The sequence below is a fragment of the Ahaetulla prasina genome, chromosome 1 (assembly GCF_028640845.1).
Source record: "Ahaetulla prasina isolate Xishuangbanna chromosome 1, ASM2864084v1, whole genome shotgun sequence".
Lineage (NCBI taxonomy): Eukaryota > Metazoa > Chordata > Lepidosauria > Squamata > Colubridae > Ahaetulla > Ahaetulla prasina.
Genome location: NC_080539.1, coordinates 108,777,036 through 108,804,632, shown reverse-complemented (window position 1 = coordinate 108,804,632; position 27,597 = coordinate 108,777,036). Strand labels below are relative to the sequence as shown.

General features: G+C 37.6%; 2 protein-coding genes across 5 annotated transcripts in view; one reads left to right on the top strand and one right to left on the bottom strand.

Annotated features, from left to right (window-relative positions):
- The first annotated feature begins 42 nt into the window (after positions 1–42).
- RNF146 (ring finger protein 146) lies at positions 43–12,702 on the top strand. 2 transcript variants are annotated; one of them, XM_058172205.1, is made up of 3 exons: positions 43–160; positions 6,037–6,166; positions 11,056–12,702. In XM_058172205.1, the coding sequence occupies exon 3, from the start codon at positions 11,057–11,059 to the stop codon at positions 12,101–12,103; it is 1,047 nt and encodes a 348-aa protein (XP_058028188.1). In that variant the 5' UTR covers positions 43–160; positions 6,037–6,166; position 11,056; the 3' UTR covers positions 12,104–12,702. The 2 variants fall into 2 exon arrangements, with proteins under 2 accessions (XP_058028188.1, XP_058028198.1); XM_058172215.1 differs by lacking the exon at positions 43–160 and adding an exon at positions 2,472–2,535.
- Positions 12,703–12,797: 95 nt separating this feature from the next.
- Positions 12,798–27,597, bottom strand: part of ECHDC1 (ethylmalonyl-CoA decarboxylase 1) — a 33,506-nt gene continuing 18,706 nt past the window's right edge. For all 3 annotated transcript variants that reach the window (XM_058172236.1, XM_058172243.1, XM_058172226.1), the window contains 3 exons: positions 24,670–24,722; positions 22,317–22,397; positions 12,798–15,857 (listed from right to left, as the gene is read on the bottom strand). In XM_058172236.1, coding sequence (XP_058028219.1) covers positions 15,452–15,857; positions 22,317–22,397; positions 24,670–24,722 — 540 coding nt within the window. In that variant the 3' untranslated portion in view covers positions 12,798–15,451. The remainder of the gene's footprint in view (positions 15,858–22,316; positions 22,398–24,669; positions 24,723–27,597) is intronic.

Here is a 27,597-nt window from a genome sequence, read left to right as displayed (position 1 = left end):
TCCACGCCTTCCCCCACCCCGCTCGCCCCTCCTTTGCGTCCTGACGTCAGCCGGGTTCAAACGTTTGCTCGCGTCCTCACGCAAACGGGGGTGGGGGGCAGGGCATACGCGCGCGCAGCGGCGCAGTCTAATCACCGAGCGAGCGGCAGCAGGTTCGGAGGTATTAGCTGGAGGCTTGCCATTCGGGGGGGGGGGGAGAGAAAGGAGACCGCAGGGGAGGGGGGAAGGAGGGCAGATGAGTGCGGGACTGATTAGCTAATGGCCGCCTCGTGGGGGGGAGGGAGGTAAAATTTCCCGGGGTGGGGGTGGACTCCGGCGAAGGCGACCACCGCTGTGGGGCAGCCGAGGCCTCCTTCGAAAGGAAAGCCGCTTCTCGCTCCTGCCTTAGCCCCCCTTGCCTTAGTCCTTCCGGGCAGCGGCAGACAGACTCGAACAAAGGCCCCGGCGTCGTCGCCCCGCTCCGCGCCCTGAGTGAGAGGACCAGGCCCGCGCGAGTCTGCCCCGAGTGCCCGCCTCCCCCCCCTCCAGTTTGTGGGTCGCTGATTGGGGAGGTCCAACCTGCCCTTCTGCTTCTGCTGCATCCATCCCTCCGGCCAAGCGAACCTGGACGGAAGGGCGGGCTCTTCCTCCGCCTCCAAGCGCTCTTTTCTGGGCAGCGGTTGTTTTTCTTCTCCCTCTGCGCCCGTCTTAATTTTTGACTTTGCAGGGGCGAATTTGCAACTCTTTTTCTCTCGGCGTGTTTTTTTGGGGGTGGTGGTGGTGAAGAAAAGAGTCGGATGGTGGGTAAAGAGCTTTTGTTGAGAATTGTATATTGATGGAGATAGATAGATAGATAGATAGATAGCCAGATAGATAGATAGATAAATAGATAGATAGCGGTAAGATAGGATAGATTGATTGATTGATAGCGATAAGATAGATAAGATAGATAGCGATAAGATGGATACGATAGGATAGATAGATAAGCTAGGTAGATAGCAATAAGATAGATAAGATAGGATAGATAGATAAGCAAGAGTGGCAACTTGGTCCGATGATTGACTGTGTGCAATTTCATTGGAGAAGCTTTTACCTCCCAACCTTTTTCTTATTGTTGGTACATTAAAAAGAGATGAGAGGTAGTTCACCTGAATAGTGTGTGTATATGTGTGTGTGTGTGTGAAATATGTCCTGATTCTCCTTTATCCCTGGCACCACCTTAGTGAAACAGGATAGAACAAAGAACTGCATTACCGAGAATAGTTGATATTCCACTTTTAAGATTGAGGGTAGTATGTTGCCTTTAGAAAATAGTTTTATGGCTTTGCTACATTTGTATTTTTCTTTTAATGCTAGAAAATATTTGCAATATGAAATAATGCCGTCATGTAGGTATATATGTATTTGGAAACATCCCAGGTTGAGAGAAACTGGAGTGCATCTCCAGTTGGTATTTGTATGAAATAAGTTGAGCTACGATTGAAAAGCTGTTTGAAACTTAAGCAGTAAATATTAGGTAAAAGTAACAAAATACTTAACAGCATTCTATAAATCCATTTTCTCCTAAGTGTCTAGAAGTTAAATGAAAGCATCATAGGGAGGGATGACTTGAAATACATATATAATAAGAATTCCCTCCCCCTCCCTTGCCTCCCTCTTTGCAACAGCATATTTGATTTTATATTTACATATACATTTGTTGAAGAAATCAGACTACTCCATGATGTGGTATCCTCCATATAATTGTCAAATTAACTCAATGAGTGTGCATCAAAGTTGGACATTTTTGATATTGTAGTTGAGTAACTATGAAGGATGGGGACGACTGCCATAACTTTTTAAATATGCATGGGCACACTGGACATGTAGACAGGGTATACACCCTGCTTAAACATGGTTGTCCAACCTTTTGCCTAGCTTGCATTGAGTGAAGAGAAATGGTCTTGGCCGCATTTAAAATATAAAATATAATTAATATATATAAATCACATAATATTAAAAGTTTATGATCTTGTGGAGACTAGCTGTCTAGGGCCAAATGCAAACCGTGGATTGTACATGCCTGACCTAAACATAATCTGCTCTGGATTTAGTTTGGGGTGAACCCAGCCTCTCTGATTTATAAATACTGTTCTAGGTTTAGGTATACATAGCTATTGTGGTTTATTCAGTAATAAAGATTGATATAAGATGAACTACCTTATATCATTTGCAAACCCCACCATGCTTCCATTGGTAATGAAAATAAGTGCTTAAGTATCAAATTAATTAAATACTAAACAGGGAGAAGGTTATCATGTAGTCTGGAAGCTATTAAAATGATTTATTATGCCCTGTGAAGTACTGGCTGAAGAAAAAAAAAATGGAAGTGCCTGAATCCATAATCATAGATTTGACCTATATGATTGAAGAAGCCTCTATGAGAGGTTTGTCTGTCTGAAAGGAAGGAAATGACCTTCATGTGTGTGGTTCCTCAGCTATGGAATATACTCCTATTCGGTCCTCATCTACTGTTCAGGAGATCTATAAAGCTGCATCTCTTTCAACAGACTCTAGGTTTGAACAATTTTAGTACTTGTATTAGTGTTATTTTTTAATCTATCTTTTTATAAATGGTTATATAAGACTAAATATTGTAAGGCACTTGAGTGTTTAACAGAATAAAAATGCAGATTATTATCAACTAGATCAATAAAAAATAGAAAGCATCTGCATGCCTACTTGGATCTTAGCTGTAGAAAATATGCCTTAGTTCATTCTTAGTATTCCATTTTCCTAGTTTATGCAGTACAGATATGCTAATAGAAGTTCCATAGTATTGCTGGATTACAAAGCGCAAATTAGTTCCAGTCTTTGATGGCCATATCCTTACAGAACTATGAAAATAGAATTTAGAAGAACTACTAAATTTCCCCTTTAGTTTAATATTCCCAATTTTGTAACTTGGCTGTTTGGCTTATATTCTCTTATCTTTTTAAAAATATAGATAGGATAATACCGAGTTAGCGTTAGTTACTAGAACCATTTGTTAGTACGCATTAGAACATTAAAATATCTCTATAGTAGTGTGAGGGAGGAGGGGGAGCTGTTCCAGGAAGAAAGTAATCCAATTTAGTGCCAATCTACTTCTAATCCTGTAGGCCCATCCTAGGGGCCAGGTTATTGGACTGCTGGGGCAAGTGACCTCAAGGTGTTGATGGTGAATGCCAGATGTGTCTATAAAGTCTCACAGTTTGGATGAACTGGTAAATCTGGCATGTATTATCAAAATCTGGTTGGGTTAGGGAGCATCACTTTCTCTTAGAAATTTACACCATCAAGTTTTGGGCCCTTCACTCCATACTGTGGCAGGGTAGAGTGATGATATTGATAATTAGGGTCCCTTTTCTGGGATCAAGAATACTCCTGAGGTATTAGAGTAAGAGTGCTTATGAGTGAAAATGGGTCAGGAAGAAGATAAGGATCTTGCTGTTTGGATCTGGTTAAGCTTAGGAGTTTATGGCATATATCACAATTGTGGACTTGCATGGCCCCAAACATGTAAGTGATCATACATTAGATCTCATATTAGCCTTAAGAGGTGTTAAATGATTTAGATAGCAAGAAAATGTCCTTTGCTTTTGTTATGGTCATCTCACATCCTGATTCAAGTTAGTTTTTCTCCCATGACTTATGTGGGGCAGGAGTGATTTAAACCGGGTCACCAACCTTTCAGACCTCAGAGACCACTAAATTCATAAATTTAAATCCTGCGGACCACTAATATGAATTTTTATAAAAGATAAATAATATTTAGTGCAATATAAAAATGCAGATACTTTTTCTATGGACTACCAAAATTTTCTCGTGGACCACCAGTGACCACCACGGTGACCACTGATTTAAATGGTCTGTCTCAAGCGCTTCATGATTCCATCTGGTTTGCAAAGATTGCTGATCCTCAGCTATTGAGCAGGCAGATTTGCTGAGTGTTTGGTGAGCCACAGATGCAGGAGGCAAGTCAAGAACTACTTAAGATTTCTTTGAAATCTTGGGATTTTATGGAACCTAGGAGGCGCACCTTTTCTGTCATTGCCGTTGTTCTCTGGAACGATCTCTGATACACGAGAAGCCCCAATTTTGCTTGTCTTTAGAAAAGTCATTAAGACCTGGTTCTTCCATGAGGAATTAGTGGCCAGTTTAGTGAGAGATTGCTGTGTTCTGTTGCTTAGTCAACCTTATATTACTTTACACGTTACAGATGTTTAATGTTAATGCAATTTGAGTTGGGGAGGGTATTTTTTGCTTTTTATGCTGTTTGCCACTTAGGGTTATATTGTTTCAGTTGGGTGGTCTTATAAATCTTATTAAGAAAAAATGAATTATTTCCAGTATCCTCCTTTCCTAAGCTGTTAACCTTAGGTTTGAAAGTATTATTTAAATATCTCATATTCAATTTATAAAAGGATGAAAAACTAGGAATTGGCTAAACAAGTCATTACTGATTTGCTCAACTTCACAACTGTGATTGATATTTACTTTGAAATTCTGTAATAATGTGTTTTTCTGATCTGAATCTCCAGCACAGAGATTTTAAAAAGAGAGCAATGTGAGACAGAAAAACAAAACAGCAACCGAGAGATATAACTGTACTAGACAATGCATCATTGAGAAAGTGCTAAATATTAATTAGAAATACTGTACCTCCTGTCTGTGCTGAAAATAATATAGAATTGAATTTTAAAAAAGAGAGTAATGTAAATTATATAATACATAAAGAACATAAAGTGTTGCATTAAAAAATAACATAACAGTAGGTCCTTTTTAATTGTATAAAAGTGGTACTGGATTATTTAAGTTAGGGGTTTTTTTAGAACAGAAATGCATCAAGAAATACATATATATATATATATATATATATATATATAACATTCATACTAGTTATTTAAAACACATACACATACATGATTATTAAGTAGTTCCATGTAGTACACAAGAGACTTTAATATGGAAAGCAGTATTAAAGGGTGTTTTTAATTATATATATATTACAATTAACCTTTCTGTAAGACTCATCAGTTTCCTAACTTTATTTAGCCTCCTGCATATGAGACGCGGTGGTTCAGGGGCTAGGACATTGAGCTTGTTGATCGAAAGGTCGGCAGCTCGGCGGTTCGAATCCCTAGTGCTGCCATGTAATGGGGTGAGGTCCTGTTACTTGTCCCAGCTTCTGCCAACCTAGCAGTTTCGAAAGCACGTAAAAATGCAAGTAGAAAAAATAGGGACCACCTTTGGTGGGAAGGTAACAGCGTTCTGTGCGCCTTTGGCATTGAGTCATGCCGACCACATGACCACAGAGACGTCTTCGGACAGCGTTGGCTCTTTGGCTTTGAAACGGAGATGAGCACCGCCCCCTAGAGTCAGCAGCGACTAGCACATATGTGCAAGGGGAGCTTTTACCTTTACCTTTATATGAGATAAGCCTAATTTATGCAGTAAAAATTCACTTACTAATCTGATAAGGCAATTGAAAAACTTCATCAGATAGATAGATGATAGATAGATAGATAGATAGATAGATAGATAGATAGATAGATAGATAGATAGATAGATAGATAGATGAGAGAGAGATGCAAATGAAATGTACTGTTTTTAGTTAGCTGTATTATTAAAAATAAGTGCTATAAAAAACAGCAAACGTTTCAATTGGTAGCATAGGTTATCATGTTTTCCAAAAGAATATTGTGAAGGTAAAGCAGATGAAAGATAAGTAGTAATCAAATTAAAAAGGCATGAATGTTGTACATTTCTGTTCCCAAATATGCAGGCACTGAGGTCTCTTGCTTTAGTATTACAGTAAAGTATGTTAAAAAATGGAGCTTCTGTAATGAACAGGCAACCTAATTATAATTGAACAATATTGAAATTGCTGATACTTTTATTTTTTTCTTTATTCAAATTTTCTTCTGCCTGGTTTTTGTTATAACCCATAAAATACAAACCACTGTGAATACATGCATAGAAGACGAAATATAAATATATTTATAAGTAACTGGTTACTTTTGTATTCTTTTTCAGTCGAACTGCAGCAGCATGCAAGAATAAACTTATAATTGGAAAACAGAACATTCTGCTTTGATTAATGCATTTAAGGATGGCCTATTAATTTTACAACATGTTCCAAGAATAGCAATAATAGTAAGAAAAGGTAAGAATGTCAATATATTGTACCTACATTTTATTTCAAACATTTTTCCTGTTCTTTTGTTAAAAAAGATTTTCATTGGTGATTTCAAACATCAACCATTAAACATTGGCTTCAAGATTTCAATTTAAAAAAATCCCACGGATGCAAGGGAATATGATGAGGATAGAATATAGTAATGGATAGTTCAGTTTTCTGAATGAAAAACGTCCTGTATGTGAATTGGAGAGTGTGTCAAAGCACATAGCAACACCTGTCCTGTCTTGGTTGATCTTGAAAAATTAGTTAGTGTTGGCCTGATTAGTACTTGGATGACAAGTACCAAGAAAACTCATATAGGCAAGAAAGGCAAATTGAAAAATATATCTCAAAAGACATATTTGAAGAATTTTAGAATTTTAATTGCTTAAATAAACAGCTCTAATATTTATGATGTACTACCATATAAATAGATAGATGATAGGTAGGTAGGTAGGTAGGTAGGTAGGTAGGTAGGTAGGTAGGTAGGTAGATAGATAGATAGATAGATAGATAGATAGATAGATAGATAGATAGATAGATAGATAGATAGAGGGGAGGGTGAGAGAGAGAGAGAGAGCTGTTTGAACTCGGGTTTACACTGCATTTATTATCTGCCAGGGCTGTGACTTTTTGTTCAGTGGTTTTTTTTTTCACCCCAAAAGACTTGAGGATTCATCTGTGACTTTTTATGATACTGTGAGTTAGTGGCTAATTATATTACTCTCATTAAAGGTATATTGCTCCAGCACAGGAGCACACTTAGCCAAAATTAGATTTTTTCAGAAAAAACAGGTGTTCATAGGCTCATTGTTTAGCTACACTTACTCAGGTTTTAATCAATCTTGGAACAAAAATCCAGATACTAAACAGTCCTTGAGCTGAAAGCAAGCAGCAGACCTGAGTTGATCTGGATATTGACATCCATATATATTAGAACTTCAAGCTCACTACTTTTTCTAGAAAAAAAAATAGAGCCTGCCATTGGAAAATGATATTTTGTGTAGAACTGGAATAGAATTTGGAGACTAAATAGTTCTAGTATTTATCCATCTGTACTTATTTTTAAATGTTCTTAAGGGTTATTGGAGATCACCACCACAGACAATAATCTGTTGTCCTCTAATGTAAATTACAAATGGAATTACAGTGTTTTTCTATATAGCTTTGATATAAAGAAAACTTTAGAATCCTCAGCATAAAGACAAACGATGCATCCTTTTTTCCAACAACAGGCAAGAAAAATGTTCAAGCTAGCTGTTTTCCAAATTGACAGCTAAACAATATGAATAGCTTGCTTAGCCATCTTACACATTTATTTCTCCATCTTTTATTGTATGTTCTGTCATTCAGTATAATCACACAGATAATTTGCAGAATAAATACAAATTATTAAAAGACAATAAACTTGCAAAAATAAACACCCCTGATCTGAAAGGACTTTAAGGTGTTTGGCAAGCCTTCCTGAGGAGACATGTCCATAAATACGATGCCCGAAGCAAGGGTAAGGAGCTTTTGACTAGTTTGCCATCTCAGAGAAGCATTACCTAAGAAAAGGACCTTTGAAGATTTTATTGCACTCATAAATGAATATGGAATGACATACTTTTTCATGTTCAACATTGTGTAGGTCTCCAAAGATTAATACTGCAAATTGCATTTAAATGAACTGTTAATCAGCAGAAACCTTTTAGAAGAGGCAAGAATGTTTCTAATCAGTCCTAGTTTCTGCTGTATTTTTTATTAGTTGGAACTTCTGAGCAGTTTTTAAATAAATTCCCAAATGCATTATACCTATAATAGTCTAACCTAAATACTACCAACACAGGGAAAATTGGGACTAGTTTATATCTGTTCAGCAGTTACAGACTCCAACAGATAGAACAGTTGCAAGCAAACTGCCTTCCATAGAAGATCTATATGTTGTGTGGGTCAGAAGGAGAGCTGAAAAGATACCTGAAAATCCCTCACATCCCAGACATAAACTGTTTCAACTCCTCCACTCAGGACAGCACTACAGGGCACTGCAGGCCAAAATGACTAGATGTAGGCACAATTTTTTCCTTCATGCCATCACTCTCCTGAACACCTAATTCTCATAGTGCTGTCTAATATATATCTAGTATATTTAGCCATATTGTATGGCTGTATTACAGGTAGTCCTTGACTTACAATCACAATTGAACCCAACGTTTTTGTTGCTGAGATATTTGTTAAATGAATTTTGCCCCATTTTAAGATCTTTCTTGCTACACTTCTTAAGTGAATCACTGCAGTTGTTAGGTTAGTTACACTATTGTTAAGTGAATCTGGAATCTTCACCATTGACTTTGCTTGTCAGAAGGTTGCAAAAGGCGATTACGTGACCCCGGGACACTGTAACTGTCATAAATACAAAACAATTGCAAAGCATCTAAATTTTGATCTCTAATTCATATATTTATCTTTCTTATTATTTTCTTTATTCCCCTCTCTTATTAGTACAATTAGGGTGATGATTATCATTACTCGGTTGCTTTGCATGTACTCAGACCTTCTGCACCAGAGACAAAATTTCTTGTGTGTCTAAACATACTTGGCCAAATAAAGTATTCAATTCAATTCAGTACTACCTATGTGAACTATCCACTAACAACATTTATCTATGCTTTATCCATGCTATATCCATGCTTTATCTATGCTATATCCATGCTTTATCTAAAGCATACATTTAAAATGTGAAATTTCTACTTCATCTGAATCTAAAATTCCTGTTGATTTCACCTTCAGGTTACATTTACCTGCTAAAAAATAATGTGGAGGGTGATGAAATCCTTTTCAACCCATAGTGTAACTCCCCTAGGCCTATTATTAGGCATACAAATACTGAAACCACATAAAAATATGCATTGTTGTCACTTAAATAATATATGCTGAAAGGTCCTGAGAAGTTTCAAAATACCAGTCTAACTGGAGTAAGGAAAAATAGGGCCAACTAGTTCTTTAACTCAAGTAAAAATGGGTAATTATATCGTCTAAAAGAATTTGATGTTATGATAAAAGAAATGGTTAATTTTAGTAACAATTTTTATACCAGTATATATATTTAATAATGTTCAGGTAAAAGTTCTCACTATTTTATAAGACAACATTTTGAGATTCCAAATAGAATTTGTTCAACTAGTAAAACAAAAATTGAAGAAATATTAGTGATACTGTTACTTGTCATGATTAAGACTACCTTAGCTCTTTGTTGCTAGAGAAAACATCTTGGTCTTACTGTTGTGCCAAATTAATTTAATATCACCTTCGTTGATGATATTGAATAATCATATTTCCATAATGTCTTTGAGACAAACATTAAGAACGGGAATAGGGAGTTTCTAGGAAGAAAACTCATTGTCTTAAAAGTGTGAAAAGAATCTCGAAATGTGCCAAAATTACCAAAATGAGTGACATGGTTTTCCAGATTTTGTTAGCTTATTTTTGGGGGGGGAGGGGGGGAGAGTTTTCAGAGCTAGCATTTGAAAACTGTCTGCTTATTAGAAGTGTCCACTGCCACGTTTACCTCCTCCCTACCCTGACAAAGCAAAAAGATGTCCGTGCCATCCTTTCTTATATCATTATCCCTACCCTTCTGTGTCCCACTGAAAGGTTTGGTAGCCATGTTGCAGCTTCTGAAATATTGTTGATTCCTGCTTTAAAAGCTCTTTCTTTTCCGGTTTAAGTGGACTTCATTTACAGCAGATTAAATATTTGTCTTCTGCCTGTTTTTCTTTTCTGAATTCACCTATCATTGAAAACAGAAACTGAAGTTTTATTTCTTTTTAGCAGTTTGCTTTCAACATTCTGTAGTGAACACTATTTTCCCCCCTCATACTAAAATTAGTCTCTGTGTAAATGAATGATATTATCTCACAGAAGGAACTCTGCATCTTGTAGCTGAGCAATCTTTGCTGTCATAGAAAGAGACAAACATAAGCGTTACTATGGCTGATTTTGATTTTGAGTAATTGGTGAACATGCAAGGAAGCAAATAGGGAAACGATAAATGGAACTGGGTAATAACAATTAAATGTGCTGAGTTAAAACAGTTAACCAATAAGAGAAAGGCATAAACTAGCATTAAGTAATTTTTTCATTTGTCTATTTATCTAAAGAAATGTATATGCCCCCCCCCATCTTTTGGACCACTGCCCACAATATACAGGTAGTCTTCAAATTACGATGGCGATTAGGGCTGGGATTTCCTTTGCTAAGCAATGCTGTTGTACACCACTTTGACATATGACTGCATTGTATAGCAATGACAGTTCTCTGCGGCCTCCATTGCTGTTGCTAAGTGACCACTTCCTTGCAACTATCTTCTGGCTTTCAACGACCAAAGCTGTCACATGGGAGAGGGAGTGCCTGGTGGTGCAGATGGCTAGGGAGGCATGGTATAAGCACAGGGATCGCTGCTGCCAAGAGAGTGTGTGGTTAGGTGGGGAATCGTGGCAACTTACAACTTTCCGCTACCGACTTGCCTATTGACTTTGTTTGGGGGAAGCCAACAGGGAGGGTTGCAAATTGAAATCATGTTACTTCTAAACTCCATAACTTGTCGCAAGTGCAAACCAGTTGCCCACCTTGTGATTGTGTGAAAGTGGACCTGGAAGCTGGAACTTTGAGGAGCAGTCATCACCACCACTCACTTAGCGCTATCTTTGAATGATTGCTGACTGGTGGTTATTCAAGAATTATTTGTAACAGCTTTCTCCTTGCCGGTAGATAACATCACAATCTAGAAAGTTCTGCTTCATTTTCAATCATTTTAAACTATTCAGGTATTCTAAAACAGGATAAACAAAGGATGTTGTATCTCATCAAATTAATGTATTTTTGATTCTCTGTAGGATGGCTGGTTGTGGTGAACTTGATCACTCAATCAATATGCTTCCAACGAACAAAAAGGCAAATGAATCATGTTCAAATGCAACCCCATCTCTTATGGTTCCTGAATGTGCTATCTGCCTGCAAACATGCGTCCACCCTGTGAGTCTGCCCTGCAAACACGTCTTCTGCTATCTGTGTGTAAAAGGAGCATCCTGGTTGGGAAAGCGGTGTGCACTCTGTCGGCAGGAGATTCCAGAGGACTTTCTTGATAAGCCAACTTTGCTATCGCCTGAGGAACTCAAAGCAGCCAGTAGAGGCAATGGGGAATATGCTTGGTATTATGAAGGCAGAAATGGCTGGTGGCAATATGACGAACGTACCAGTAGGGAGTTGGAAGATGCATTTTCTAAAGGTAAAAAGAGCACTGAAATGTTAATTGCTGGTTTCTTATATGTGGCAGATCTTGAGAACATGGTTCAGTATAGGAGAAATGAGCATGGACGTCGCAGGAAAATAAAACGGGACATAATAGATATTCCAAAGAAGGGAGTGGCTGGGCTTAGGTTGGACTGTGACTCTACTGCTATCAATCTAGCAAGAGAGAGCTCTGCAGATGGTGCAGACAGTATACCACCACTAGGTGCTGCTGCTGCTGGGCAACCTCCAGCAACTGTTAGACCCCTTCCTACACTAGATGGTCAGCTGACGAGTCCTGCAACACCATCACCTGAGGAAAGTACTCTAGAGAACTCTTTTGCCAACTTGCAAATCAATGGAGACAGTTTGGTTGAAAGGAGCCATAGGGGTGAGGGAGAGGAAGACCATGAATCACTATCTTCTGGTAGGATGCGAGTTATTGACACCTCCATAGAGGAAACAGAATCGGATGCTAGCAGTGATAGTGAGGATTTGTCTGCCCAGTTTCAGCTGCCTGTACCCTCTGCTCAGCAGAGACATCTGAATGGAAATCAGCCAGCCTTGGATAGACCAGTGGCAGACAGTGGGGTGGGAAATACCACTGTGAGATCGAGAAGGCCTGATGGACAGTGCACAATAACAGAAGTCTAAATCTAGAGCCATGGTTTTAAAATTCAGTCTTATACCTGTACATTTTGTCTGTATTGACATTGCGCTCCAGCCTAGCAGTCTTATTTTATAGTGTTTCCGTATGAGAAGAAGGGGAAGAAAGGAAACCTGATCATCTAACATTAAAAGCTGTCTCTTAATTTGTCTGGAACACTGAACATTTAAAAATCTGGGCATGTGTTAATGGTTTGAAAGCTGTTTAGCAACACTCAGTTTTGTAAAATGTCTGCTATTATTTTGTAGTATATGCCCCCTCCATATTAAAACCCATCCTCCTTTTTTGACAAATGTATATTCACTGTACAACTTGGAACTGTTATTATTTGTTGCATTAAGTATCTTTAAGTAACTATCTGCATGGATTGATGTATGGAAGGAATATTAAAACTGGAAATGATCAAGAGTTTGGAAATGTGCAAGATGCTTAATTTTAACATAAAATAGTTGTGACTCCTGAAATTCAGATGTTTTACTAAAGCTGAGAGATGAATCATCCTGAAAATGAAATGTAAAATAATTTCTGTTGCAGAGTTTTACTTGTAAAAAAAGTCATGGTGTCTTCATTGGCTTTCTGTCTAGTCCCTGTAGCTTGTTTGCGTCTTTCTTGTGTCGTTTTTGTTACAAGATTTATAATTTAATAAACTACATTTTATCAACAATCTTAATTGAACCCATGTCACACTAAAGACACGTCTTGAAAGCGGTATATGCACTGCCTTTATTTGGTTAATAGAATAAGAAAATGCACTGTAGAACAAGATGACTAGAATAAATGTTGAGCAAAAAAATAAAGATGCTTGCACAATAAACTCCTATAGAAAGATGATTACAGTAGTTGAAGGTAACGATAGAGAGGGCACTATAACATTTGCTTCTCCTAGTTTCTCTAAAACAGAATGCTAGAAAATTATTTTTACATTGAAGTTATCAGAATTTTGTTTCCACTTAGGGTGTTATTTAAATCAGGGGTCTCCAACCTTGGTCCCTTTAAGACTTGTGGACTTCAACTCCCAGAGTCCCTCAGCCAGCAAAACTGACTGAAGAACTCTGGGAGTTGAAGTCCACAAGTCTTAAAGGGACCAAGGTTGGAGACCCCTGATTTAAATTATGTTTTGGCAGGAATTTTTTTACATGTATTTCCAATAGAGAAATACAACCAGATTGGTCTAGTGGTTAAGACACCAGGCTGGAAACTAGAAGATTCTGTGTTATAGTCCTACCTTACGTATAGCTAGGCACCAGCTAGCTAGCTAATTTGGGACAGTCACACTGTCTCAGTTCAGCCTAGCCCACCTCACTGGGTTGTTAATATTTTAAAGAAAAAAGGAAATATTAGATATGTTCACTGCCTTGTATTATTTATAAAAATAATAAAGGCAAACTAAAAAATAAATTAAACACCTGTAATACTTTAGCAACATAATTAAATATTTTTTTAAAAGAAGTAATGTAGTTGAGAAGTCCTAGCATGCAATGGGCCACCTGATTATAGCTTAATCTCAAAGTACTGTAGTTATAGTTGCTTTACAGAGATATATTGCAATACATACAAAAATAGATCTCCTTTACAGAATTGAGCAAAACATTTAAAGGTTCTGAATAATTACATAATTCATATTCTTTTTTTGCTCACATTCACAAGAAACTTAAATTTTAATTAATATTAAATATTTAAATAATGTTTAATTAATACACATCATTAGAAATAATTTTATGAGACTAGAGACATAATGAACTACAATTAAAAGACATCCCAATTATGTATTTTACTGAAGAAAATATCTGACTCGTGAACAACTGAATGTGCTTAACTTGATTTTAAAAAATTCTCCTTCCCATCTCTCATTTTCTACCAGTGAATTAGTATGAAATTAAGAAATAGATGCTCAAATCTGCTTACAAGATAGCACCAGGCCTTAATTTCAACAGATTCATCAAGGCTACTGCAATAAACGCAAATCTGCAAATATGAAGTGATCAGTTCTCAGCTGTAGATGTTCCCAAATTGCTCTAATGTCCTTAACTATATGTTCAACTTTAATTAGCATGGTGAATGATGGAATTTAGTCCTTTTCCCCACCACCACCACCGTCCAGAGGGAAGGTTATATTTTTTTTATTTTGGTATCACATCTTGTAAAACTAAGAGAACAAAATCGTTCTGCTTCCGGAGGCCTTGCACTTTCTTCATGCTTCTGCCTGCAGCTGGGAAGAACACCTCTGATCTCAAGAAAAGTATAGAAATTGGGTCCTTAATAAAGGCAAGTTCAGCAAAGAAGTCCTTTTCTTCAGCAAAAGTAGTTTAGTTTAACAGAGATCTGTTAAGGCAATCTAGATTGATGAATTCACCACTATTTCAAACTTCGACATCTAAGGACTAGAGCACAGCTGTAGAGCACACACAGTTTTACCTTTTAGGAGGAAGTTCAATGGAATATACTGATACATCAGAGTAGATATTTATGTGGCTGTGTTGTATGCTGTGTCAGCTAATAAGCAAAGACATTGCCCCCTCAACAGGTGCCTAGATTGTTGAATGTATTATTATAGTTTAATAAGCTTATTCATCAGAATTAATTTTAAAGTTATGCAGTTGTTTGGATTTGATTTCAAAATAGTCCTTCAGAAAACAGAACCCAACTGCTGCACTATACTGGGAAAATGAACTTCTGTTGGAAAAATTCATATTCAAGTGCTCTATTTACTATGACGTGTATTCCAAAGCATTTTGGAAAGTGCATCAGAAATGTTGTATGGCCTTGTTTACAATATTATGTCTGACCAGCTAATGTAAGCAGAACATGGTGTATGTAGAATGTACTGAGAACTAAAGCAGATACTTTACTTCTACCATGAGATATGTGTGCATATGGACATCTGAAAAACACTGGTTCATCCAAGATGCTTCATACAAGCTAATTAGCACAGGTAAGGTAATGGAATGTTATCTTTAGATAGTTGGTACTATCTATTGTGCTGCACAGACTTCAAGCCATGCCAGCATTTAAAAATCCTGAGGAAAATTATTTTCTCAAGTCTTACGGTGCTTACACATGCCACTTTATGCACATTAATTTCCAAGTGGGTTCATATCAGGTGGTACCATCAGGGTGGGAGTCTTTGGAGAAAAAAACCCCAGAAAATGAAAGTATTGTTTAAAAAAAACCTGGGGTGGCACCTCTAGTTAATTGTCAGTGCAGTGCCAATGGCATTCCAGGAGAGCTGTCCTAATAAGGCTAACACCTACTGAGTTCATAATGTTTGGAAGGTTTCCCAGCAGTCATCTTTGGCAGCAGCTGTTTTAGTTGAAGAAAGTAAGATGAAAATTGTCTCATTTATGTTTTGTTCTCTGAGCCAATGCCTGCAAATTAGCAGGACCACCCCAAACTGTTCCAAATATCTCTTTTTCTCTCCTCAAGGCAGCTTCTAATTGTAGCTCTCTTCCTGCTGAAACAACTTTCTTCACAGCCTGAATGACTTCAGCAGGACCTGTGGTATATAGCTTAAGCCATGTGTGCATTTCTCTCAGAGACTCATGTTCATCAGATGAGGACAAGATGGAATCTACCAAGCCAATATGAAGGGCATTCTGTGGATCCAGTTTCACAGCACCACTCAGCAACTTGAGGGCAGGGCTGCTGCCAAGGATTTGGGTAAGCCTGGCAGCTCCCCCCCAGCCTGGCACTAAGCCCATCTGCTTGTGGACAAATCTAATTTCACTTTCTGGAGTCATTAACCTGTCAATGAAAAAAAAAAAAGATTCTGTTTAAAAGTGTTGCGATGATACCATCTTAGTGTCATTTCAATGCAAAGCACAGTTCTGGATAAAAGTTCCTGACAATGAACACCTTTTAATACTAGACACAATCAATTATCAGAAAAGTGATTTGCTGCAATTTTACCCTAAGTAATACAAAACAAAAAGATTAGTTTTAAAGTGTCCCCTAATCCAGAATATCTAAATATTCTTTAGATCTAATGTTGACATTCTGGCTGAAAAAATTAGAAAGATCTTAAAGTTCATGTTCATCATAGCATATCTTGCTCAAATATTTCCCTCCTGCTTTATTTTTACCTTTGCAAATATTTAAAAATTATAATTGCAGTGGACAAACACATATCACACTGTTAATAACAAACGTGATGATTAGGTATGGGGGAAAATTACAATATTATCATCTCTTTTTCAAGTAAAAATTAAAAGATATGCTGGAAATAACGGAAGAAAGCATACACAATACCCATACACAATACCCAAAAGTTTTGGCTGATCTTACAGACAAGTCAGAAGTTGTGGTTGGCAGTGGAGCTGTGAAGACCTAAAAGAAAACCTACTCAAGTACTCTTGACAAATCCACTATTGTTTTACTCCCAAAGTAAGTCCAAACAAACAGGTCATCATGAAGTATCTTGAGAAGTCAGGTATAAACCCTTCCCTTCCAGATTTAAACTTAGAATATATGAAATCATAGATTAATAAAATGTAAAAGTAGGAAAAAACCTTATCTACTAAAACAACCTGCCCTTTGAAGGCTAAACCATCTCTGACATGTAGCCACGTAGACCTCTTAATCTCCAGTAAGCAATCCATTATTTTCTCTTTTATGAATTAAGTAGCTTTTTCTGTTTCTGTGCTGCTTGGTTTCTAGACCCTTTATCATTCTGGTAGCTCTCCTTTGAATTTACTGTAACTTCGTTATGTCCACGTTAAAATTATCAAAGATCTGACTGCTCTCCTAGGCTTGGAGACTGGCTGAAGATTAAATCCCTGCTTTGGGGATGGGAGTGGAGGTAATTGATTTTTATTTGTTATATTAAATTTGGGCTACTCATGGTCTTTTAAAAAAATACTTTTTCAATTGTAAACCACCTAGTGCTATCAGAAATCAGGCAACGTATAAATAAATTAATATAGTCCAAGGGAGCTATTACCTCCAACGAACTGGATGCAATGCTTCTGATAAAACCCCAAAATAGACTAATTACTCATATTCTGCTGCTGGCCCGTTAGCACTTTTTGTTCCTGCTTTCACATGCACTCTCATTAAGCCAGTGTCAGTTTTGGAAGGCAATTTTCTTTTTGCTTCTTAACTGCCACATATTTTAGCTGGGAAAGTTGGGAGGGGTTGTTGTTGGAGTGGTAGAAAGTCATAACAACATTCCATATTCAAGGACATCCTGCGTCTGATGGAGACTGCCTGAAGATTGTATCCAATTGAGTGTGAAGAGTTGATTGGACAACTTGTGGGTGTGGGGCAAGGCTATGAACTGTCAACTGGGTGTGGAAAATCTGGAAGCTTTCAGTTCGTGTTTTCCCAGCTGTGCCAACATGACATCTCTAATAAATTGGAACTTTGAGGAACCTCAAGCCTCAGAGCTTTATTTCGTTGGGGGTGTTCCTTGGAACCTTGACAGCCAGATTTTCCCAATCCTGTATGTATGCATTTAAAAATAAAAGACCATGCACATATCACAGCTGAACATCATCTCACCAGGTCAATTTGGCTCAGTGTTCAGATCTGTCAAAATGATTTTGAATTGCGTTGTTGCCCTCTTGATGCATTAGCTTGCTTCCCCCAAATGTCATCTGTAGATCTGATAAGCATCCCTTTGATTGTATCAGGTACCATTTTTAAATATGTTGAATGACATTGGGCAGAATACAAAGCTCTGGAAAACTCAAAAGAGTCCTTCCCTTCAGGTAGATGCAGATCCATTTATGAATCCTTTTTGGATGTGGTTGTTTAAACAGTTTCAAGTCCACCAGACTTTAGTAATACCTAGTCCAGGGGTCTCCAACCTTGGTCCCTTTAAGACGTGTGGACTTCAACTCCCAGAATTCCTCAGCCAGCAAAGCAAAGCTGGCTGAGGAATTCTGGGAGTTGAAGTCCACACATCTTAAAGGGACCAAGGTTGGAGACCCCTGTTCTAGTCCACATTTATCCAGTTACTCCACAAAAGCTTCTTCTAATATTTGTGTTTCCACCAAAACTCATGCACAGAAGCATGCTATGCTTTTAAACAATCAATCGTTTAGTACCGGGGTCGCCAACCTTGGCAACTTTAAGACGTGTGGACTTCAGCTCCCAGAGTTCCTCAGCCAGTAAAGCAAAGCTGGCTGAGGAATTCTGGGAGTTGAAGTCCACAAGTCTTAAAGTTGCCAAGGTTGAAGACCCCTGGTTTAGTATATGTATTTGTGTAAGTGTCATCACAGAATTGGGAGAAGCCATTTAGATCATCACGTTCAGTACAGGCTTAAATCAATCAGGATTAAAGCATTCCTGGCATAACCTGTGATCTTCCACTTGTGCTGAAGGACGCCTATGTCTGTACTTTGCCCTGTGTAACTACACTTACACTGTGCATATCTTTTCAAAATAAAATAGATTGGAAACTTTAAATATAAATCTTGAGTTAATTGCAACTGTGAGGATGATTCTTCTCTCCCAGTCTTTCCATATCCAAGAGATAGAGAACTTCTATTGGCTCTTCTCATCACCTTGATCTCTGAGCTAAAGAAACAGCTGCAGGAAGACAAATGGAAATATCAGCTCCGCCCCATCTGCACGAATGGTAAGTGGCTATAGTAATATGTTCTTCTCACCTAACCAAACTCAAAATTAAATGGAAATTATTATTTATTCATTGAGGTTTTTTAAAAAGGAAACCGCATTAGACTTTGGGAAATGAGTCAGATTGTTATTAATCTCTTTCTTCAAAAAGAAGTTGGCACTCTAAAATATCAATCAAATTCATTGTTGGCTGCACTCACTAAAGCAATGGCAACTCACTTGTTCAGCAGCAAACGAAAAGCCATGTCCTACTAATGAAAGCTACAATTAGAAAATATATTTACTTTCATAAACTTAAGAAAGTGAATAGTATTGCAAAATATATCCAGAAAAGTATAGGGTCTCAGAATATCTCCAGATATACAGCATCTGAAATCCAGCATACATGGGGGAGATCCATAAAACCAAAGTACAACATAATATAGTATGTTACGTGCGTAACAGACAAATACAGGACTTGTAATATCACAACAGCAAATATAATTTCTTGGTCTTGAATTAATTTTAAACTGACCCAGATAGTGATGTACACTGAAAAGAAGGCTAATGATTCATGTAATTAATAGAAAAAAAGGTAAGCCATACGAAACATTTAACTGAAACAAATAATACCTCAGAGAGGAAACTGGATAGCTTGCAGTATTTGTAAGTAGGACAGGCCAGGCAAACTTTGATAAGAGTAATAATGGATGGGGATATTAATCTACACCTTGGAAAAGTAGTAGGAAATGGCTACTTGCAACTGTAGTCAAGACTGCTATTTATCACACCTTTATGGAAAAATACTCTCATTTTTAATTGTGCTTTTTAAAAAAAGGGGCAGAAAAATACAATGTACCATACAATCCTGAAGCTAATATCACACTGCAGAAGAGAATTAGCACAGTTCCTAGAAAGCTGATGACACTGCTATACAGTGTTGGAATAAAAGCAAAGACCTGAATAGGCATGCCAGTGTAAATATCTACTTCTGACAGTAGCTGCATGTCTCCACAGTTCGTATCTTCTTCAACATTTGCTTGTGTGGTGCTTGAGATTGTGAAGTGGCGCAGTTTTATGGTGAAAAGGGGAAATGAGAAGGGCATATGGGCCAGAAAAAAGTGAGGATACACATTAAGGGACAGGAGGAGGCTACACATGGGAGGCAAGTATAAAACTATGGGACCAGTGTGAAATTCATCAGGGAAAAAGACAAGCCTGAGAATAGACAATTGTGGCATGATTTGACAAAATAGTCAGACAGGACAAACACCTGCATCCTGTCACGTTTACCATTCAAAGGCCTCGCCAGAGACTTCCTGTTTGGTTTGTTCAGATCCTTTCTTTCTTTTATGCAGGGGAGCTCAATGCATTTTATAATAATGATGACTTAAAATAGACAAAATATCAATATATGGGAACCAGATGACAAAAACAGATTGCAGGCTAAAATGTATGCTAACTGCTACATCAGGTAACAATGACCTGAATAGGGTAATCTCCCTACATTTTAAAGGCCTCTAGTGGATTTTACCTGGCCTTTAAAAAAAGGAGAGTATTAGATCCGCAGCAAAGACGTGACCACAACTCAGCTGGAACGGCAAGAATAACTTTATTTAACAACTGTGTTTAACAGCAAAGAAAACAGCAACGAACGGCTCTCTCTTGACAGCTCTTATATACTGGCTGCCTCAGAGAGCTAACCCAATGGCAGGGCTTCAATTTCCCGCTTCCTCGAAGCCACACGTCTTAATCAGCAATCGCCTGGCTGTTGTCAGGCGAATAAGACGCATCGTAACTCCGAGGACTTTACAGAGAGCCACAACTGATAAGACTATCATCTGTCCTTCTGTCATTCATCCATCTATCTATCTATCTATCTATCTATCTATCTATCTATCTATCTATCTATCTATCTATCTATCTATCTATCATCTATCTATAGCTACTTCTATAGTTGCCCATTTCAAAAAGTGACTCTGGGCAGTGTACGTCATAGAACTATGCTTTGCACTTACAGACTGTTGTAAGACAAATGGTATCTCTATTGAATCAGTGAAAATCAGTCTCCTGCACCCTTTTCTCGGCCTCTTATAAATAAAAAATTGGGCCAGAAGAGGACAAGAAACCACTGGTATGCTGAGCATCACTTCTACGGTTGGCATGGATACACAGAGCTATGCGTACATAATGAATACATCTCTATTCAAATCTTCCTTTCCTACCATTCTTGCCAAGTACATTTGCCATAGACAGTATAAACACACACATGTATAAATGCACATAAAATCCTCCTGGTCTTTTTCCAGTTGTGGGAAGACTAAGACACAATAAAAAAAAAGAAATCAGGAAAAAGATAGTGAGAAGGGCACACAATTTTAGGGGATTAAGTATATGTAAATTTAGCATTTGGGAATGGGAATTAGTAGAATGTGCCAGAAGCTTACACAAATCTCTACCCTAGTTCAGTACACATCGATAATGTCATTTTAAACTGAGAGAGGTGCAATTTTCTGTACTATAGAAGAAGTATGAACTGTGATGGGTCCCTGCCTCAGCCCATCATATTTAAATTGTTGAATTTAAATAAACTACTAGGGTAGTTCAGCAACTAAGACCTAAACTGGTATATCTTATACAGCACCCAAACCTTCAAACTTGGATCATAATATAGGCGTTGGGTGGGTGGGTGGAGGGACATGTAGCTTGCCTGAACTTCTATATTACTATCCCACACAGAGTATATGGATGTGCCCATGAAGTTTATTTTATTTATTTATTTATTACATCAAGCATGTATTAGATAACAGATATAAGTATAAGCATGATTATGCATACATGAAATAGATACGAATAAAAGGGAACATTTGGACGGTAGGCACGTTGGTGCGCTTGACTCAAACTTGACTCAAAGGAGACTGTCTTAAAACATACACAAATATAGATAATTTGGCAATGGAATGAATTACCTAGAGGAATAGTGTTTTCTTTTTGTTTTCCTAAACAGTAAACATTGTACAATCATCATCTAGACTTTTCGGCTGGTATATACTTAAGAAATATGAGGGGAACTTTATGTAATGGAGAATATTAGTAGGTACATTACTTTTAAACAACAAAGATCAGGCCTATAACCACAATGAATGAACCACTATCAAATAAAAATGGTGGGGGAGATTGCTTAACATTTTTAAACAATAATAACTAAATGGAATATGAGTTCTGAATTATATGATAGCCAAATGAAATAATACACATCTTGTTAAAGTTAGAGTTCTCTTAGGTCAGTGTTTTACAAAATAAAATTAAATAATCAAACAGTTAAAAAGTAAAGTGCATACATTAAAATATACGTTGTGATAGCTAGATACCTAGATGGATAGATAATAGATAGGTAGGTAGTTGGTAGGTAGGTAGGTAGGTAGGTAGGTAGGTAGATAGATAGATAGATAGATAGATAGATAGATAGATAGATAGATAGATAGATAGATAGATAGAGCTAAAGAAAAATACTAAACAGGACAGGATTAGACAGGAAGGAGTTAAGATAACACTGGATTTGCTACATTTCCTCTTGGGACAATTTGGGGAGTAAATAGCATCTGAATGGGGCTCCAGAATTATGAGTGATGCTTTGAAGCTTACCTGAAATCACATGCAGTAGTTAGTTCTGCTCCTCCACCTAGAGCTTTCCCTTGAACTAATGCAGCTGTGATTAGAGGTAATCTACATAACAGGAAAAATCAAAAAGAAACAATTCAAACATTACAAGCCTGAAAACACACAACATTATATGAGCAGAAATTGGCCTATTCATCTCGAATAAATTATCAAGCAATTCAAGCAGAAGACTAGTAACTGCACAAGATCTGTGGAGATATTCAGTGAGGTTGAAACCCACCCCACTAGAAATCCAGAATTAGCACCAAAAGTCTGAATGGGACTGTACAAGCCAAACCAACAAAATTAGATTATGAGAGAAATTTTGAATTAAGAAATTCTCGAGTGTGTTTGTTAAAGGAAAAAAAAACCTTCTCCATGGTTCTGTGAGGGCAATTAGATATATTAATTTTATTCAGTGTGGGAAGACAAATACATTAATTAATTGATATAGGATAAATGATAGCAAGAAATAATATCCTTATAATATATACAAATCTTGCATTCACATTTCAGTAATATTTCCTACAAGAAAACCTGCTTATATATATATTTAGATTAAAAATCCATTAAAAATCTATTTCATCAAATACACTCTAAATATATGCTGCAACAAGCATAATTTTTCTTAACATACTTATAATTCTAATGTATGCACTAATTAATCCAAGAAAGACTGGAAATGCATCAGAGAGCACTTGAACCATCCAATCAAGGTTTTATATAAATAGAGTAGATCCTACTGAGGATCCCAGCCCGCAAATTCTAAAGCAAAGTGTAAGCCAGTAGTAACCCAATAGTCACTCTTCACCAGTCATCCCAAAACTCTAAAAATGTGCTGTTATAAGAAAGCCATTTTTTATTATTGTTTTGTTTTAATGTGAGTTAGGAGTTTCTAAGGATTTCTAGTTGTGCTTCTCAGAGTCCCTATTAATTTGAGCAGAATATAAATACTGTGGCACAAGTAAATAAATATGAGGAGAGAACTTCCATTGTTGAAGCCCTAACTTAGTAAATTATTTGTGAATATATATGCAGAAATTAATACATTTTCCTCTGCCATTTTTAAATCACTGGGGTGCAAATGGACAAAAAAAAGTGACATAGCGACAGATGCAAAATTCAATTTTAGGTTGTTTCATTAAGTGTACTTATTAAACCTAGTCATAGAAAGAAATTAAGAATGCACACTTCTCAGAAAGAAACTGGGTCAGTCCTAGACAGTGTTAAAGTAACTTTCCATTTCCAATTCAGATGGCTTTTGTCCTTGGGAGATCATCTTGTCGTTTGTATGTCTTGGCCAAGCCCTTCAGCATAGCACAAAATTAATTTACTAAGCATTTTCTCCTAATTTTCTTCACTGTGTACTGTCTGTGTGTACTTCTTTGGACCACTGTGTACTGTCTCATAATTCTTGTGTGACCTTGAACAGGAATTACTCAATACTTTTATTAAGTTCATGGAAGTGATAAACCTCCAGCTTGTTAACGAAATGTTCTAAATGATGGGAATGGGATTAAATATCAAAGACTCACAAGGTTATCCACAGCCCCAAGTGACCAGATCAAAACTTTCCCCATCAGCCTTTATAAAACTGAAGTCAGAAATACGATATAAAGTATAATTCAAGAGAAACAGGGATCCTTGATCACCACAGTAGATAGTAAAAGATGCTGAAGACTAGAATCTACTTATGTGGAAGCCTGGAGATAACAGATGGTGGATTAAATTCATATTTTATTCTCTGCTTGTGTTCCATTCATGGATTTACGTAGGTTGCAAAAAGACGGCTTGCTAAATTTTCAAGATGACTGACTTCTATGACAAGGAAGATGGATTTGTAGAAGTTGGTATGTATATATTACAAGACTTCGACACATCTTAGTTTCTGGAATTTGATGTCTACAAAGGGCGTATTCCCAAGTAGTAACTTTAACTTTGTTGCTTGTATGCTTACAATTTATATTGATATTGTTTCCTGATTGCTAATTTATACCCTATGACTATCATTAAGTGTTGTACCTTAGAATTCTTGATGATCATTTCTTTTATTTACACTGAAAGCATAATCACCAAGACAAATTCCTTGTGTGTCCAATCACACTTGGCCAATAAAAATTCTATTCTATTATATTCTAGAAATTTAAAAAAAAGACCCCAAATCAACAAATTCTTAACAAATCAGACTTTTTTTATAATAATCAATTATTCTGTTTCCAAATATTCCTGGATCTACCAAAGTGCACCATAACATTATTAGATGATGTTGAAATTTCATATATACTTTCATATGTTTTGAGGGGGGGAAATACACAAAACAAACATTGAACATATCTACCTCATGAGTCTGGTTAAGATGTTTTGCATGAACATACACATGTTCATCCCATCCTAGAAAACAGAGAAACAAAATATCAAGAAATATTCTAATAATAAAAATGGAAGCTGCTTGGTATATTTAGTGTTCCAAGCATCTTGATTCCCAGTGAACATGCAAAGAATATGTTTCTCAAACAATCTATTCAATTTATTCATCCTTTCCAGAATAACTTTTCAAGAAGGACTGGGTTCTTGTTGAAAGAGAGGTATAAATTGAGACCCCCTTTTTCTTCTATTCCTATTGCAAACAATTTGAGAAAAATTAGGTCCATCGGTTATCAGAGATTCTCTATTTTTGCACAATTTTAGAAGTATGTACAGAAAGTGGCACATTATCATGAAGGTTTGCTAAGCCCCTGCTGTTTTTCTTTGAATTTTATTTCATAATATTAATATATTTTTTTTGATGTTGGCTTTTTCCCTGATTTGGTTGTTATTTTGTAATTCTGCCATATTTCTCAGTTTTGGAAGGCAATTTTCTATTTTGCTCCTTAACTGCCACATATTTTAGCTAGGGACAGGGTTGTTGTTGGAGCGGTAGAAAGTTAGTCATAACAATATTCCGTATTCAAGGACATCCTGTGTCTGATGGAGACTGCCTGAAGATTGTATCCAATTAAGTGTGAAGAGTTGATTGGGCAATGTGATGAACTTGTGGGTGTGGGGCAGGGCTGTGAACTGTCAACTGGGTGTGGAAAACCTGGAAGCTTTCAGTTTTGGGTTTTCCCAGCTGTGCCAACATGACATCTCTAATAAATTGGAACTCTGAGGAACCTCAAGCCTCGGAGCTTTATTTCGTTGGGGGTGTTCCTTGGAACCCTGACAATATTATGATCAGGATTTATTAATTTTTGCAAAGTAATGTTTGATAATTTGCAGTGAAATCAAGATGCAAATCTATACATTATGTAGTCTAAATATTAAAAATACAGTTTTCAAAGAATTTCAGAACATTTTCACATATACTATAGTGCTGTTCTCTCTCTCTCTCTCTCTTTTTAAAGAAACTCTATACAAATAGAAACTTGATCAGAGCGAAGTCCTACCTACTCTGGCATTCTGTTTTCTGTATGCAAGGTGCAAGTCTACTTTTCATTGTAATATTTGATAATGGGTTTATCTCTACTCCCAGACTGAACTCTAAGCAGCTTAGAATAGAAATCTTTATCCTAAATTAAGAACAGTCATATTATACATACCCTATCCAGCAGTCATCCTTCACCAGGTGCCATATGGTGCCATATGGTGAAATCCAGCCAGATCTATCTGGCTCACATGAACCAGTAGCACCGGCAGCAGGAGGCTCCGCCCACCTGCCGGGACATCATTACGTCCTCTGTGTGTGCGCAGAAGAGGCACGTGTGAGCCCATTCCCGAACCAGTAGCGAAGGTAAGTGGAGTTCACCACTGCCTTGTGCACTAAAGTTTAAGCAATCAGAATGGGGACTGTAGCCCAACTGAACAGGAAGGCAACCAAGTTGAGAAAGGCTGCAGTAGAGCTCCTTTGCAATAAGTCAAATTCCAAGCTGCAGAAAGAGTAATGAACCTATAAGCTCCCTCATTAACTCCTGAAAACAACACTCCTGTAACGTTATTGCTTTATTGGCTAGCAAAATAGTCAAACAGGCCAGTAGGTCAGCTGTCAGTGTATGATATGGATGAGTTCTACGCAATATGCTTTTTTTCCTCCTATGTTTCTATGTAAACTATGGTCTGATGTTAAATCCAAATTAAATATGTTATATTCTGCCCTTACCTCTGAAATGGGCAAACTGTTCTGAGCATAATGGCCAAGCAGTCTACAAGTAGTTCTTGTTTAGCAACCACAGTTGGGATTGGGAGCTCTGTCGTAAAGCAAAGCAGACGATAAGTGGGAAATCATATGACTTCAACTATGCTTTCCATGCCCTGCAGCTTTTGGAAATCTCACATGGTTGCTGGGATAATTAGCAAAAGGGAATTAAGGTTTCTACAGGTAATTCCTCAACTAATAGCCATTTATTCTGCAACCATTTGAAAAAAGGGCTTATGATTGGCCCCCAAAGTTACGACTACTGCAGCACCCATGGTCACCTAATCAAAATTAGAGTGCCTGCCACTCACTTAGGAACGCAGAATCACTTCAACTCCTGCCACTGCTTATCTTCCCTCTCTGCAATCTAAGCACTTTTGGTTCCCTGTGCTTTATGGGCTCTGCCACCCTAGTTGACCTTCGCCACCTTCTTGCTCACGCTAATTATGTCCAGCCTGGTCCTTTCTGAAGTAAATGCAGGCCATTCCAGGCCTTCCAGAAGCCATGTGCAGCCTTGTCCAAATCATGTGCAATCTTCTCACAGGCTTTGTTACCTTTACCTGTCAAACCTTAAAGGAACCTTAAAGAAATTTATTAATAAATTGAATGGAATGAATGAATGAATGAATCCTTCTTGCAAGGCTCTGAAGCCTTCCAAAGAAGCTGCACGTGATTTGGACAAGGCCATAAGCAATTTGAAGAATGGCATTAACAGCCTTGGAAATGAGGCTTGGCATGGCCAGCAGCTGCTTTGCAAAGGGCCGGGCCTTGCAGGCCTTAGCCACAGTGGCAAGATGAAGAAGATGGTGAAGAAGTATGGCAGAGAGCAGGCTGGCAGGGGTCTCAGAATGCATGGCAGTGTGTGCAGCTGGGCCAGGGTGGCTGAGCTGGGGCTTCTAGGGCAGTTGGAGCTTCCTGGGGGGAGGAGGCTACTTTGCACCATGCCATTGGGGCTTCCATGACATTTGGCAGTCACATGCTGCACTACTGGGCTAGACTGGGCTAGCTGAAGCTTCCAGGGACAGCTGCGGCTTTTTGCTGGCTACTGTTTAGGGAATTCTTACAGCCCCAGAATCACAGAACACCAAAAAGTCC

Coding starts and splice junctions, on each gene's coding strand:
- RNF146 (XM_058172205.1), top strand. CDS start 11,057: ATGGCTGGTTGTGGTGAACTTGATCACTCAATCAATATGCTTCCAACG.